The sequence below is a fragment of the Amblyomma mixtum genome, chromosome 9, assembly GCF_055824585.1.
Source record: "Amblyomma mixtum isolate Tamu chromosome 9, ASM5582458v1, whole genome shotgun sequence".
Classification (NCBI taxonomy): domain Eukaryota; kingdom Metazoa; phylum Arthropoda; class Arachnida; order Ixodida; family Ixodidae; genus Amblyomma; species Amblyomma mixtum.
The window spans coordinates 64,766,477-64,780,281 of NC_143020.1; the positions used below are offsets into that span (position 1 = coordinate 64,766,477).

At 53.9% G+C, this 13,805-nt stretch overlaps 2 protein-coding genes across 2 annotated transcripts; one reads left to right on the forward strand and one right to left on the reverse strand.

Annotated features, from left to right (window-relative positions):
- Positions 1 to 222: 222 nt before the first annotated feature.
- Positions 223 to 8,214, reverse strand: LOC149329392 (uncharacterized). Its single transcript, XM_089562196.1, has 5 exons — positions 8,040 to 8,214; positions 1,021 to 1,267; positions 768 to 941; positions 599 to 697; positions 223 to 534 (listed from the first exon to the last, which is right to left on the reverse strand). Exons 1-5 carry the CDS (start codon positions 8,179 to 8,181, stop codon positions 288 to 290), a joined length of 909 nt encoding a protein of 302 aa, XP_089418322.1. The 5' UTR covers positions 8,182 to 8,214; the 3' UTR covers positions 223 to 287.
- An 835-nt stretch (positions 8,215 to 9,049) lies between these two features.
- On the forward strand, positions 9,050 to 12,412 carry LOC149329393 (uncharacterized). Its single transcript, XM_089559238.1, has 3 exons — positions 9,050 to 9,075; positions 9,225 to 9,246; positions 11,330 to 12,412. The coding sequence occupies exons 1-3, from the start codon at positions 9,050 to 9,052 to the stop codon at positions 12,410 to 12,412; spliced, it is 1,131 nt and encodes a 376-aa protein (XP_089415364.1).
- The last annotated feature ends 1,393 nt before the right edge of the window (positions 12,413 to 13,805 follow it).

Sequence of the window (13,805 nt, forward strand, 5' to 3'; positions counted from 1 at the left end):
ATAACGAATGTTCACACTGAAGTTTTGCAGAAGTTAAGGTGAGGGATATTACTGCTACCACATTCCTGGCTAGTTGCTTGACACATTACTATTATTCAGTCATGAGTGGAGTTGATTTGGCCCGGTAACAAGCGGACTTTAGCAATCTGCATGTCCTTTTGTTAGTGCTTTGGAATGAGTGCGAAGGAATCTGACAAGAATACCACCATGGCAAGAATGAACCTGAGCTCTTTGAAAAAAGTTTATTTCATGCCGGTAATTTCTACAGGAGGTGTCTCCTGACAGTACTATACTTGCTGCGGTTTGTTGCCCTGAACTTGCTTCTCAAACAAATCAATAAGGCGGTCCAGCCGCATCATTTTTTCATTGTGGCGCTTCTGCCGGCCGTCCTCCATCCTTTCCAAAGTGCGGCTTAGGTTCTGTGCAGCCGACACACTACGTCGCTTCCTTTGTGGCTGTGCTGGCCTTTCAACCGCAGCTGGCAGCGAAAGCGGCGGTTCCTCGGTGTCCTCGGCTGGGTCACCGGTGGTGTTGCTAGAAGTACATATTCACAAATGCTCAATAATGAACGCTTTATCACTCACTAACCAGCACTTACTCCGAATTTCCTGGTTGCGACAAAAGTGGTGCCCTTCCAGGCACCAGAACAACTGGAGGGCTTATGTGATGCTCCTTCTCGAGGAGGCCTGATAGCTCCCTGCATGTCACAGTAAGTCAGAGCAGCGCTAAGAGCAAAATAGGACAAAAATATAATAGCTCTAACTTACTCTTCAAAGTCGCAAATCACACGGTTATGACCCGACGAATTGTTTTTTTTCTTTGCATTTTTGTAGGCCCGTTCAAGGGATTTCCATTTATTTTCCGCCTGTGTCAGCGTCAGGCTCCCACCAAACTGCGCGTTGATAAGGTCAGTGATCCTCCGCCACATCAACTTTTTGGTTCTGAGTATGAAGCAAATAATTAAATTTAAGGCGCTGATCTACAATACATGGATGGTATGCAAGGTAAACAAAAACTCACCGAAATCCCCCTTTCTTGCCTACAAGGTCTATCAACTCGGAATATTTACTGATAAGAAATTTTGTTTTCCGGGTGCTCCAAAGGTCGTAATCGATTTCTTGATGGCCTCCCGTTTGCCGCTCAGAATCTGGATGGTCGGCCGAAGCAGATAGGGGGTCTTCAAAGGCAGGGGGGCTGGCAGGCGGTGCCTGGCAGGGGGGTGTTCCGGCAGCCTCTTGGGAGAATACCAGCGTGTAACGCTCCCCGTCTGCAGAAGAAAAATGAAATTCGTTCACAGCACATTTTGACGAGGAGACCGGTTCTGACTTTTCACCGAGTCGGACGTGTTTTTTGACGCTCCTTCGACTTCGGCCTGGCCTAGCTACGCCGTTCAGCACTCGGGTTGGGCCCGCATCGCCTGCACGTACGGCCCGCAGGCAACGGACCTGGACCTGGGATAAGCACCTCACGTGGCCCCCGGCCATGGAGCCCCACCAGGAGGCCCGCGGCCGCGGAATGCGCAAGCCTAGGACTGTGCCAGACGGACCTCGTTCACAGAGCGCACGCCGCGACCGGTCTCTCGAATCATCTCCGCTGCTAGAGAGGTGGATAGAGTGCGTGCAGCGCGCAACACAGCGAGCTGCCCTGACTCCGGAGACGGCGAAGGCAACGTTACGCACCTTGGCCCTTCCGCCACGTGCTGCTGCGATGGCGGCGCGCGCGGACGAACACGTGGAAGCCGCCATTGCCAGCCCGGTCCAGCAGCCACCACACGGCGACGGCCAAATTCCGGCAGCGGTGGTAGCAGCCGTAGAAGAGCCAGAGGGGGACGACGCCATGGATCAAAGCACCCATCGCAAGCGGCGCCGTTCCACCCAGTCTGAGGAGGGGAACAAAGGCAGCGGGGGCGAGGAATCTGCTGCCAAGCGCGAAGCGCTGCAGCTCACTGCACCTCTCTCACCTCCCCCTCCGCGTCCAGAGGGAGCGATCACAGGACAAAGAGCCAGGGAGGTGACAGCGGACAACAGCGTGTCTGCCAGTACTAGCTGCTTTCCCCCTGCTCTCGCCGGAACGCAAGCCCCCACCCTGAGGGACCAGCGGCCGGTGACGACATCGGCTGACGCGGCGCGGCAGAAGCCAGCAAACCCGGCACGTGACCAAGAGGCCGCAGCTGCGGCTCTCAGACGGAGCGCGGCGCACGCTGCCAGCGTGCCTGACAGCAACGAGTGCCACGCCCCCCCGGCATCCTCATGCTCCCTGGAGGCCGCCGGCCTGATCCCCTGGCGCCAGGCTTCAACCCGAGCACAGCGAAGGCGTAAGGCTGCCCTGCAGAGAGCTGCTGCTGCTGTGGCGGTCCATGAGGAGCTCCACTGGACAGTCCTGTTCCGGCCAGCGGAACGCGGCGTGGCCATAAGCAGGGAACAGGGCTGGGAGATTGCTGAGGAGCTGGGCCCGCGCCCAGGCGTGCTGGCGGTTCGCGTTAATACGCGGAGGAATGTGGTGGCGGTGGACACCGGCTGCGCAGCTACCTTCGGCTCGCTTCTGGCCACGACTGTCATCCGTGGCCTGGCTGTGTGCGCCAGGGAGCCAGCTCCTCGCAACCAGTCCAGTGGGCTCGTGTTCGGCGTGGACGCGCGCCGCTCAGCGGACCAGCTGCTTGCCGCCGTGGAATCGGCGGTGGCAGTGACGTCGGCGTCGCTGTCGGGAAGCACGCTGCTTCTCCGATTTGCGGCGCCGATCCCGCCACCGTATGTGTTCATTTACAGGCGGCGCCTCGCTGTCCGGCCCTGCCGCCCGCGCCCACTGCAGTGTTCCCGCTGTTCCAGCCTGGGCCATGCCACCGAGGCCTGCAGAGCTGCTGCCCGCTGTGCCCGCTGCGGTGGACCACACGAAACTGGGACGTGCACCAGCGGAAAATCGCGCTGCTCAAACTGCGGCGGCCGACACCCTGCCACGGACCCTTCATGCCCCCACTGGCAACGAGAGAGGCATGTCGCCACGATTTTGGCTTCGTCAGAGGTGCCTCTCTCACGACGGGCCGTGCGCGCGGTTGTACGTGAAGAAACGGCGCCGCAGGCTGCACAGCAGCAACCAAGCAAGCGCAGCTATGCGCAGGTTGTGGGCCACAGCAAGCAGCAGCAGCAGCCTTCTCAGCAGCTCCGGCCTCAGAAGCAGCGGTGGCAGCATCCCAAGCAGCCGGCCGGTTCCCGCACCGCACCAGTGAGGCCCGCACCCACTACCTCCGGTGGTTCCCCTCTGGACGCACGCGATGCCTTAATCGAGCGCCTGCAGGCCGCGCTGCGAGCACTAAGCGTGCTCCTGCCAGAGGGCTCCGAGGGTCGCCGCATCTGTGAGGAAGCGACAGGCCCTCCTGCACTAAACAGCCAACAACATGGCTAGTCGCCGGGCAGCACCCCGCATTCCCACAGTCCTGCAATGGAACGTGCGCTCCCTTGCAGCGCGATACGCTGAGCTCCGCTCACGCATAACATCCGAACAACCAGAGGTGATCGCGCTGCAGGAAACTTACGTCCGGCTGCGGGATGGGGAGCCCCAAAGGCGGCTGCCCGGCTACATCGGCTACCATTCACCAACGAAGTGTGAGGAGGGGTCATGTGCATCAATCCCTTGCGGCGACCCAGCCCATCGACCCGGAAAATCGCGGGCCTCCATCTATGTGCGGCGCGACGTCCAGCACGCGCTCGTCGGCACGGCGGCGGCGACGAGTGACGTTCAGGAGTGCGTGGCAGTGACAGTGCGCGTCGGGGGTGTTGACACATCAGTGGCCAGTGTTTATGTGCGCCCAGCTGTGGCGTGGAACGCGCTGTGTTTTCGTGCTGTGTCGTCGTGTTGTGCCCCGCGCCAGCTCATAGTTGGTGACTTCAATGCCCATCATTGTGCGTGGGGCAGTGCGCGCAACGACCGGCGCGGCGACGACCTGCATGACACAGCAACGCAGCTGGGACTCACTCCCCTCAACACTGGCCAGCCCACCTTCCGACGGCGTGGATCGTCAGGCTCCTGCATCGACGTTGCGTTCGCGTCCAGCGGCATCGAGGCGACCTGGCGTCGTGCACCATCCCTCTGGGGCTCGGATCACTTCTCCATCACCATAGAGCCCACTGCTAAAGAGGCGCGCCCCATGCGTACGTACGCTATCGTGAATTGGGGCCGCTTCCGCCAAGAGGTGGACGCCGCCGCTGCGTCCGGCGCCGATTACTTCACCAGTCTTGTCCGGAGCGCCCTCGCAGCCACGCGTCGCGCAGAGGTGCGGGCAGGTCAGCCAACACCCGACAATAAGCTGCTCGATCTGCGCGACAAAAGGGACAAGGCGGAGCGCAGGGCGCGACGGACGGACAAGCCAGAAGACTGGACGGTCTACAATCGGCTAGACGCAGCGGCAAGACGTCACTCCAACAAGCTATATCGACGGCAGTGGGCTTCTCTCTGCAACACGATGGAGAAGGATCGCAGCTCGCGACGGCTCTTCACCACACTGCGGCGCATCACTACACCTCAGGCGAACCCTCAGCCACTGGCCGCTCTCGCCATCTCGAGCGGCCAAACAAACCAACAGCTGGCTGAGCAGTTCGCTGACCGATTCGCGCCACAGTGCCCCGCGAGCAGTGCAGTGACGACATCGGGCCCCAGTTTCGACGCCAGTGCCTCTTCCCCCGCCCCGGATGACGGCCCGTGCAACGCGCTCTTCACTGCGGCGGAACTGAACGACGCGCTGCGCCACTGCACCCGCCGCTCAGCGCCCGGGCCGGACGGGGTTACCTACCAGATGCTGCGCAACCTGGACGCGGAGCAACGTCAAGTCCTCCTGCGGCAGCTCAACCTGGTGTGGGAACGCGGGGTGCTACCTGAGGAGTGGCGCACAGCGGTCGTCTGCCCGATACCGAAGCCAGGCCGCCCACCCACGGAGCTCAGCGGATACCATGGCGGATACCGTCCAGTGGCGCTGACGTCGGCGGCGTGCAAGCTGATGGAGCATATGGCGCTCCAACGCCTGCATGCGCGGGCCGCGGAGGCGGACTTGTTCGACGAGCGTCAGACAGGGTTTCGCGGGATGCGCTGCGCGGCAGATTCAATCGCGGACGTTGTCTCCGCACTCGAGCACGCCGTGGCGGCGCGGCAGGTAGCACTGCTCTTGCTGCTCGACGTCTCGAGTGCGTTTGACAACGTCCACCGTGCGGTAATTCTCGCGAGGCTGGAAGAGGCGGGCGTGGCCGGTCGTCTGTTGCGTTATGTGCAGGGGTTCCTTAACGCTCGCACTATTCGCGTGCGCGTGGGAGCGGCTCTCTCTCAGCCCCGCCCGGTGGATCTAGGCGTGCCGCAGGGGTCGGTGTTGTCCCCGTTCCTGTTCAATGTGGCGATGTCGGCGGTGCCGGGCTGTCTGCCCACAGGCAACCGGCACCGCGTGTACATCTCCATATACGCGGACGACATCGCTCTGTGGTGATTGGGACCTCCGGGCGAGGCTTCCCGCGTGAGAGACTGCCTCCAGGGTTCCCTTGACGCTATCGGCGACCGGTTGCGGGGCCTCGGTCTGGCGCTTTGCGCGCGGAAGTCTGCAGCCATGGCCTGCGGAGCTCGCAGATGCGCCCGCCTGGCGCCGCTGACGTTGGCTGGGACGCCGCTGCCGTGGAAGAGCTCCGTGCGGTACCTCGGCCTGGATATCGACCAGCGCCTCTCCTTTCGCCCCGCGGCGACCAGGGCCTGCCAGCAGATGAAGAGGACTACAGCCGCCGTGCACAAGCTGACCGCCCGGGGCCAGGGGATTTCTCAGCAGGCTGCGCTGCGCCTCTACAACGCCGCAGCCTTAGGGGCGATACTCTACGCGCTGCCCCTCGTCACGGTGCTCAAACCATCATGGAAGGCACTGGAGGTGCAGCATCGCAAAGCGCTGCGGACCTGCCTCGGCCTACCCGGCAACTCGCAATGCGAGGCCACACTGGCCGAGGCGGGCGCGTGGCCGCTGCAGCTACAGGCCACGCAGCGCTCGCTGCACCACATCGACCGCCTTCACCGCGCTCCGGACGGCGGGGAACTCCTGCAGCGCCTTCGTCAATACCCGCGCTCAAGAATGGGCGCGGCACTGCAGGAATATGACCAGCTGACGCGCGCCACGCCCCCCTACGGCCTCTGCTCCCCCTGGCCCCTCACGACGGAGGTACAGCGAGAGATCGTCGGCATCGCGGGAAAACGCAGCACACCACTATGTGCGGTGCAGCAGCTAGCCGGAGCCGTCATCTACGAGCAACTGCGCGACCATCTGCTTGTGTTCACTGACGGCTCCGTGGTGAGCGAAAACTGCTCGCTCGCTGCAGCGGCCACCATCCCCGCCCTGCAGCTGCACCGCCAGCAAAGAGTGGTTTACCTGGGCTCTTCGACCACGGCGGAGCCTGGGCTTGGACCTGGTGCTCACCCTTACTCCGCCGCCACCCAGGTGTGCTCTGCTGTGTGATTCCCGTGCCGCCCTCAGCCGCCTGCAGACTCCCGGCCGTGGCACCCCGTTGCTGTGCGCGTTACGCGAGCGCATTGAGCGCCTCGCGGAGCGCAGATGCAGTATTCGCGTGCAGTGGGTGCCCGGTCACTGCGGCATCCGCGGCAACGAGCAAGCCGACGAGCTCGCCACCGCCGCACATCAGCTTCCTCCCAGCGACGAACCGCTCGCCCTGGAAGACGTGCGTGCGGTGATCCACGACCACCTCCGTCAGCAACACCCGGACCCTCGCATCGCGCGAGGAGAGCGCATTTCTCTCGTCGGCGCGCGCTCACTGTCGCGCCTCCAGCGGGCGATGATCATCCGAGTGCGCGTCGGCTGCGTGTGGCCCGGGGTAAGACGGGTGCGCCACGGACTTTCGTCGAGCGACGCGTGCGCTGACTGCGGCGCAGTGGAAACATTGGAGCACATGCTCCTTCGCTGTACCGCTTCTGCGGTGCCGCGTCGCGAGATGCTCGCGGCCTACAGGGCGCTGGGAATCATCCCGGACAGTCTCGAAGCGCTCCTGTGGCCGCGCGGCAGTGCGCGCACCCGCGACAGAACAATGGTGAGCCTCTGTGTGTTCATCGAGCAGGCAGGCTTGACTTCCCGCTTGCTCTTCGCCAGGTAGTGCACGCGTGACAGGAACGCTCCGTTGGTGCTACCTCGGACGGTATACGCGGCCGGGCGCCCCACCCCGGCCGCTAGTGCAGTGTGTCGCGCGCGCGATTAGTCCGTGACAGGACGCTATATGTGCGCGCGGCTATGTACATTGTGTTTACATCTTTTGTGATTGTGCGCAGTGGTCGCTCGCGCGCACTTATTTTCGGACAATGCTTGGACATTAGCGCGCGAGCGGCGCGAACTTGATTACTTTTGTATTTTGTAAATAGTGTACAAAGCTCTCCCCTACCCTTTCTTACTGTCGCTCCCGTCTATACTTCTCCTCACTATCCTTTCCCTTTCATTTCCGCCGGCTGCAGCTCGGGTGCTTAAGATATTAGATAGCAATTGCCGCGGCCGGCAACACTCTTTTGCTTCACTTTTTATTTTTTTATTTATTTATCTTTTTTTTAAATAAACCACTACCACTACCCACCATTTTGACAGCAGAGCTTTTCAGACTACAGCTGCCTTGACGAGCGCCAACATTTATGCGCGCCTAGAATCACCGAGACTGCTTTGCGTTTGTGTGTAAGTAAAAATGTATTTCCTAAATAAAGCACAAAAAGCGGCTGCTGTCGCTCAAAAAACTGATAACATCGAAACAGGCGACTAATGCCGCTCAAAGATGCACTTGTGCAATGAAAATTATGTCTGCACAGCGCGCACACGCACCGCACACACGTGCGCACTATAACCGCACATGACCGACCTTAAAACACAAGGGACCACGTTTCGTAGTGTAATACAAGACATTAAATTGAGCACCGAAGAGAAAATATACATATAAATAGCGCTCAAAACTGCGCGCGTACTGTTTATTATTATTTTTTTTTTGTCTTTTCAAGCGGTGACACCGTGCTCAAGGCAGTCGCGCCTCGGTACTCACCTGCTGTCTGATAAACGTAGCCGCTGCCGTCCCGCAGGAATGATCCGTCAGGATTTAAGACAATCGTAGCGTCTTTTTCTCTGCCGTCGGTACCACGAATGACCATCGTCGTCTGCTCGGAATTTGGCATGCAAGAGCCCATCGCTGCACTTTCGCTGCACTTCCTCGCCAAGCAGTTCAGAAAATTTGTGAACTCGCGCTGAACTAGACCTGCACCTTTGCAAAAGAAATATCGGGGTGCAGGGGGCGCGCGCTGCACTGAAAAAACGAGTACAGAGGTGCTGCACTCTCTGAACTAGTTCAGAAAGTGCAGCCAAATCGAGTAAACCTAAAGGCGAGGTAAGCCTGCACTCGTTTCCCTGTGACGATCGAGCGAAAAAGGAGTGGACAGTGAAACTTCGCATCGGGAAGCCTGTCACGAAAACGATGATGGTGTGCAGCGCGCACTTTGTGCCCGAAGATTTTTTCTGGGGTACAACTGGTAAGTGAATATTTTGTCTTTCCGTTATACTTGCGTCTCTTCACGAGGGACACACGCCAGCACGACTTATTATTCTTTGTTCGGCGATAGATTGACTGGGAACATTTTTCTTGTCGGGAGCCTTGTATAGCTCTCTTTTACTGTCTGATCAACATCAATGTTCGCGCTGCCAGCTCTGATAAAACGGCAGACCACCTCAAAGTCAAGTCGCGGTTAGCATTCATGCGTTGGAATCGTTTTGGGCTTCCTGCCAGAAAAAGCACGCTGCTTACAAGCAGGCCTTAGTGGAGTGCCAGGATAAATTTTGACCACTTCACATTTTTAACACCCACTAAAATATCCCTTCGCTAGTGTTTTTCTGCATTTGGCCTGTATCAAAATGCAGCCGCAGTGACCGGCGTCAAATCCATCAACTTTTGTACGGCACTCGAGCGTCAAAGCTACGGAGCTGGGACAAAAATTTTTATTGTACCTCTAGACTGTTGAGTTATTACGAAGATCATTGAATTTTCGGAGGCCTTTTGCCGCGATGCTTGAGAAGGCGGAATACAAAAAGTGAGGGGGAGGACAAACGCGTGTAGTGATGTCCAACAATGCCTTGGAAAGAAATCAAATTGTGTGGTTGCTTACTTGCTTTGCAGGAATTGACTAGCTATGCAAGTGTGAGCATGTTTCCCAGTATGATTTCCGTTTAATCTTTGCAGCTTCGTGCTGTCTTCACTGAGTGTGAGTGGGCTTGGCAGAGACAAGATAGCGAAATAGCGGCTACGTCTATGCGACTGATTAGGCACATTTTGTTAATTACCGATTTAATTATTCACTTTGCGCTGCACATTGCAGTCACAATCTTGAAAACTACTGATGAAGCGCAGTAGCTCTTGAGTATTCATGAAGCAATTCCCTATTTTTTCTGCCCCTTGCTCTACAGTGTCATTCAGCATGCATCAAAACTGGCTGCACATGAATATCTGAAAACCTATTCCACTTGAACAGCTTCTGTAAATTGGATTAGGATTCAATGAATACAGTTTTCAAGAGTGTGATTACATCATGCCGCACGAAAATGATTAAGAACATAATTGTTAAATCTCAGCTACTTAGATATATAGCCATGACCATTATCTAGCTCTTGTTGAGCCCAAAACGCACTCAGTGATGGCAGCATTCATGTGACCATTGCCATCATTTTTTTGTGAAGCTGTGAGATTAAAAGGAGCCACTGTGTATATACTTATTTACTTATCAAGACTGTCTAAGGTACAATCACAACCCTGTAGTAGTAATTCTTGGCACTACAAAAATCTGTCAGACTTGCTCATTGCAACTAAGCACAGATTTATGGTATTCCTTTTCTTACTTTCCCCTCATTAGATTTAATTGTTTTGTCCTTGATTCTGGCATATACTAATCATTGTTATGTGTCCCTGCTGACTGCATAAAGAATGTGTTCCTCCAAATGACGGCATGAGAAATATGTTACTAACAACGTGATCTCATATTGTCAAGCACCAGAAGTTTGGAGACCAGCCCGGAGGCAACAGAAGAAGACTGCAGTGCCATCACAGCGTCTGCCTGTGAGGAGCCTTGAGAACAAAGATCCAGCAAGAAAACAGGCATCGGCTGAAAGAGCTATGCGAGCATCGGCAAGAAGAGCAGCAAGTAAGCCACTTTATGCAAAATCTGCAATTGACAAACTGCCATAAAACGGTTATGAAGTGAAATGATAACTTCAAAAGGGTTGAGAATTAGGCAAGTTGGTACGAATTCATACTGCTGTGGCACCACGAGGACAGGGACGGAGACGGAGTGACGACAACACAAGTGCTCTAGCACTTGTGTTGTGGTCACTCCGTCTCCGTCCTTGTATTTGTGGTACCACAGTAGTATGAAATGATAACTACTTTTACACCGATGCGATATGATGCTTTTTATTAGCTAAGTGCATAAAACAGCGTTCTAAATTTTGTTGCCAGATGTTCCTTGGCATTTTATAAATTATCGTTTTCTGGAAAGTGGGCAGCATTTTTTTCCCTGAGCCACTAATTATTTCGACCAGATCTGAATCCGGCAAACTGTGAATCCATTCTCACTTTTTGCTAGCAAAACAAGTAAACTTGAGTTACATATCTCATTATGTTTCTTTCAGGACTCCATGCTGTCAATCCACTTGGAAGCACTTCTTCCTCATCACTACAGGATAATTCAGAAAGTACAAGCCTAGCCTGTGTGAGTTTGATTGGTTTGGTTTCGTGGGGTTTAACGTCTCAAAGCGACTAAGGCTATGAGAGACGCCGTAGTGAAGGGCTCCGGAAATTTCGACCACCTGGGGTTCTTTAACGTGCACTGACATCGCACAGTGCATGGGCCTCCAGAATTTCTCCTCCAAAGAAATTCTAGCGGCAGCGAACGGGATCGAACCCGCACCTTTTGGGTCAGCAGCCGAGCACCATAGCCACTGAGCCACCGCGGCGGCTTGTGTGAGTTTGAGTTCAACTTCATGTGGTAAAGTTTACAAAGCTCAGTATGGCCTGCTTCATAACTGGTTACATCAGGAAAATCAGTTCAACACTCAAACGAGTTTAAGTGTGCCTAAAATACTATCAAATTCTCAAAATGTGTAACTTTGGCATGACTGTTCTATGAGGTGTGTAAGTATTTATTACTGACAAACATTACATGAAGTTATTCGAAACATTTGCAGCGTTTAATTCCGTATTGAGTTTTGTATTATATTCATTGAAAAAAAAGGCATTTTCTATGGCCTTTTTTCTCTACAGTTTGTCAGTCCATTATCTGTCTGTATTATCAGGAAACACCGGAGTGCGAAAGCAGTGCCAACAAGGACACAGAGCGTACAAGGAAAAATGACGCTGCTGAGGCCCTTCTTCTACTTGATGCCCACCCGATAGAGATTGAAGGCCTGGACAGTGCTGCAGTCGAGACCCTCCGGCAGTTCAACAAGAGCCAGACTGCTTTTGTACACAAGGCTGTGCAGGTTGATCCAAGCACAGCACCTAGCACCACTCTCATTGACATGTTTCATAGCGATGCTTGTGTGAAAGCCTTCACAGGTGTAGAGAATATGAAGCTTCTGATGTTTATTGCTGATGCTGTGGCTGATATTGACAAACTGAAAACAGAAAGAAGTGTACTAGAAAGAGTCACTATAGTGCTTGTTCGCCTGAAAACCTTTCTGTCCTTCAGGTGCTTAGCCACATTATTTGCAGTGTCTGAGGCGACAGTGCACCGCTATTTTTATGGCACCTTACGCCCCTTGGCAGCTGTCCTGGAAGTAGCTATCCCTTGGCCAAGCAAGGCAGAAGTGCAACAGAATAAGCCTCAATGCTTTGTGGCATACAAGGATGTCAGGATTGTGCTTGAATGCACAGAAGCTGAGGTGGAAAAGTCCCACTGTGTGTCCTGCCGCATTCTGACATATTCGCACTACAAAGGTGTTCACACAATGAAAGTTTTGATTGGTGTATCACTAGGTGCACTCATCACTTTTTTGAGCGACTCATTTGGAGGCCGTGCCTCTGATAAAGCATGTGTGGAGGACACAGATATCTTACGCAGACTAGACCCTTTCAAATATGATGTGATGGTGGACAAGGGGTTCAACATCGACAGTACATGTGCTGCCTTGGGGATTGGTGTTGTGTTGCCTCCATTTCTGCGGAAGGCACAGTTTTCACCAGATGAAGCAGCGAAAACTCTGCAAATTGCTCGGGCATGTGTACATGTTGAAAGGGCAATTCAACGCCTGAAGCTGTTTAAAATACTGAAAGGCCCGTTGCCCTGGGAAATGCTGGCCGTTGTTGATGAGGCAATGATTATTATAGCGGGAATTGTTAATTTGTCTGCACCTGTGCTCGCAGACAAAAGATTTTAGGGGTCTTTGTGATTCATATGAGCATACAGACAGTGGTGCGGGTAGGTTGTGGCTAAATAATTTCAGCCATTTGCTCACGTCTGAACAATAGGTTGGTTTATTAGGATTTAACGTCCCAAAACGACTCAGGCTATGAGAGATGCCACAGTGAAGGGCTCCGGAAATTTTGACAACCTGGAGTTCTTTAACGTGCACTGACATCGCACAGTATACGGGCCTCTAGAATTTTTCCTCCATCGAAATTCGACCGCCGCAGCTGGAATCAAACCCGCGTCTTTCGGGTCAGTAGCCGAGCACCGTAACCACTGAGCCACCGTGGCGGCTGAACAATAAACGCATGGAATATTTTGTTATATTTTTGTGTAAGTAACCACAGGTACATTGTGTATTACATTGTCACAGTCTGGTATGCACATGCATAGAGAAAGATATAGGAAATGTCTTTCAGATATCACAGCCTATCAGAAAAATGTATTTGAAGGTGCAGATCTTGTGTGACCACTCCTAGCACCAGCCTTGTCGTTCATGTGGCGACTGCAGCACCAGCCTTCTTTGGAAGGCCTTAAGGGACTGTGTTTTCGACAATGCCAGAGCCAATATAAATGCAAACATTAATAAAAACTATAATAAAACATGTCAAGTGAACAAAAAATGAGCAAAATTTCCAGTCAGTGGCCATAACTCTTTACAAAACAAATTAGTTCTGCTGCATGGCCTTCTAGCAGGAGGGAGGCGTCATATTTTAGCTGCTGGATTCTGACTTGGCTATTTAACTGATAAATTCGAATCGATGTATAGCTAAAAAGTGTGAACTCTGTTGCGTTCTGATTTCTTCCGTTTTTTTCCTCTGAAAGTGCTCTCATGCTGATGCTGTTGCAATATTCAAGTGTACCGCTGCCAAACATGTGCAGGGTGCGCCCGCCTCGTTGAGCCTTCTCAGTGGCTTTTTACACCCAACATCCTCATGTTAAATAAACATATTGTGTAGTAAACTAGCTAAATAGGTGAAGCAAGCAGATCTGGTTGTTACCTTTGTACACCAGGAGCAATTCTGTAAGCCTCACCTTGTCAGAGTGCGAACAGAATCGCAGAGACTGGAGACATGCAGGGGAATATAATTGACATCGAGAGGGATGGTGCCATGCTGTCTTTTGCCTTCATTAAAAATCTCATTGTGGCATCTCCAATTTTTTCTCCCTCTTTTATGTGCATGTAATCGTACAATTTGGTGAACCAGTTTACGTGTGAAAGTACCCAGGGGCATTTCATCCTGGTCCTGTGTGAGAACTAATTGCTTCCATCTTCATAGTATCTTTTTTTTAAATATGCACAGATTTTGTGGCATTTCACGCGAGCATACTGTTTCTGCTTTATCAGTATGTGGGTATTAGGA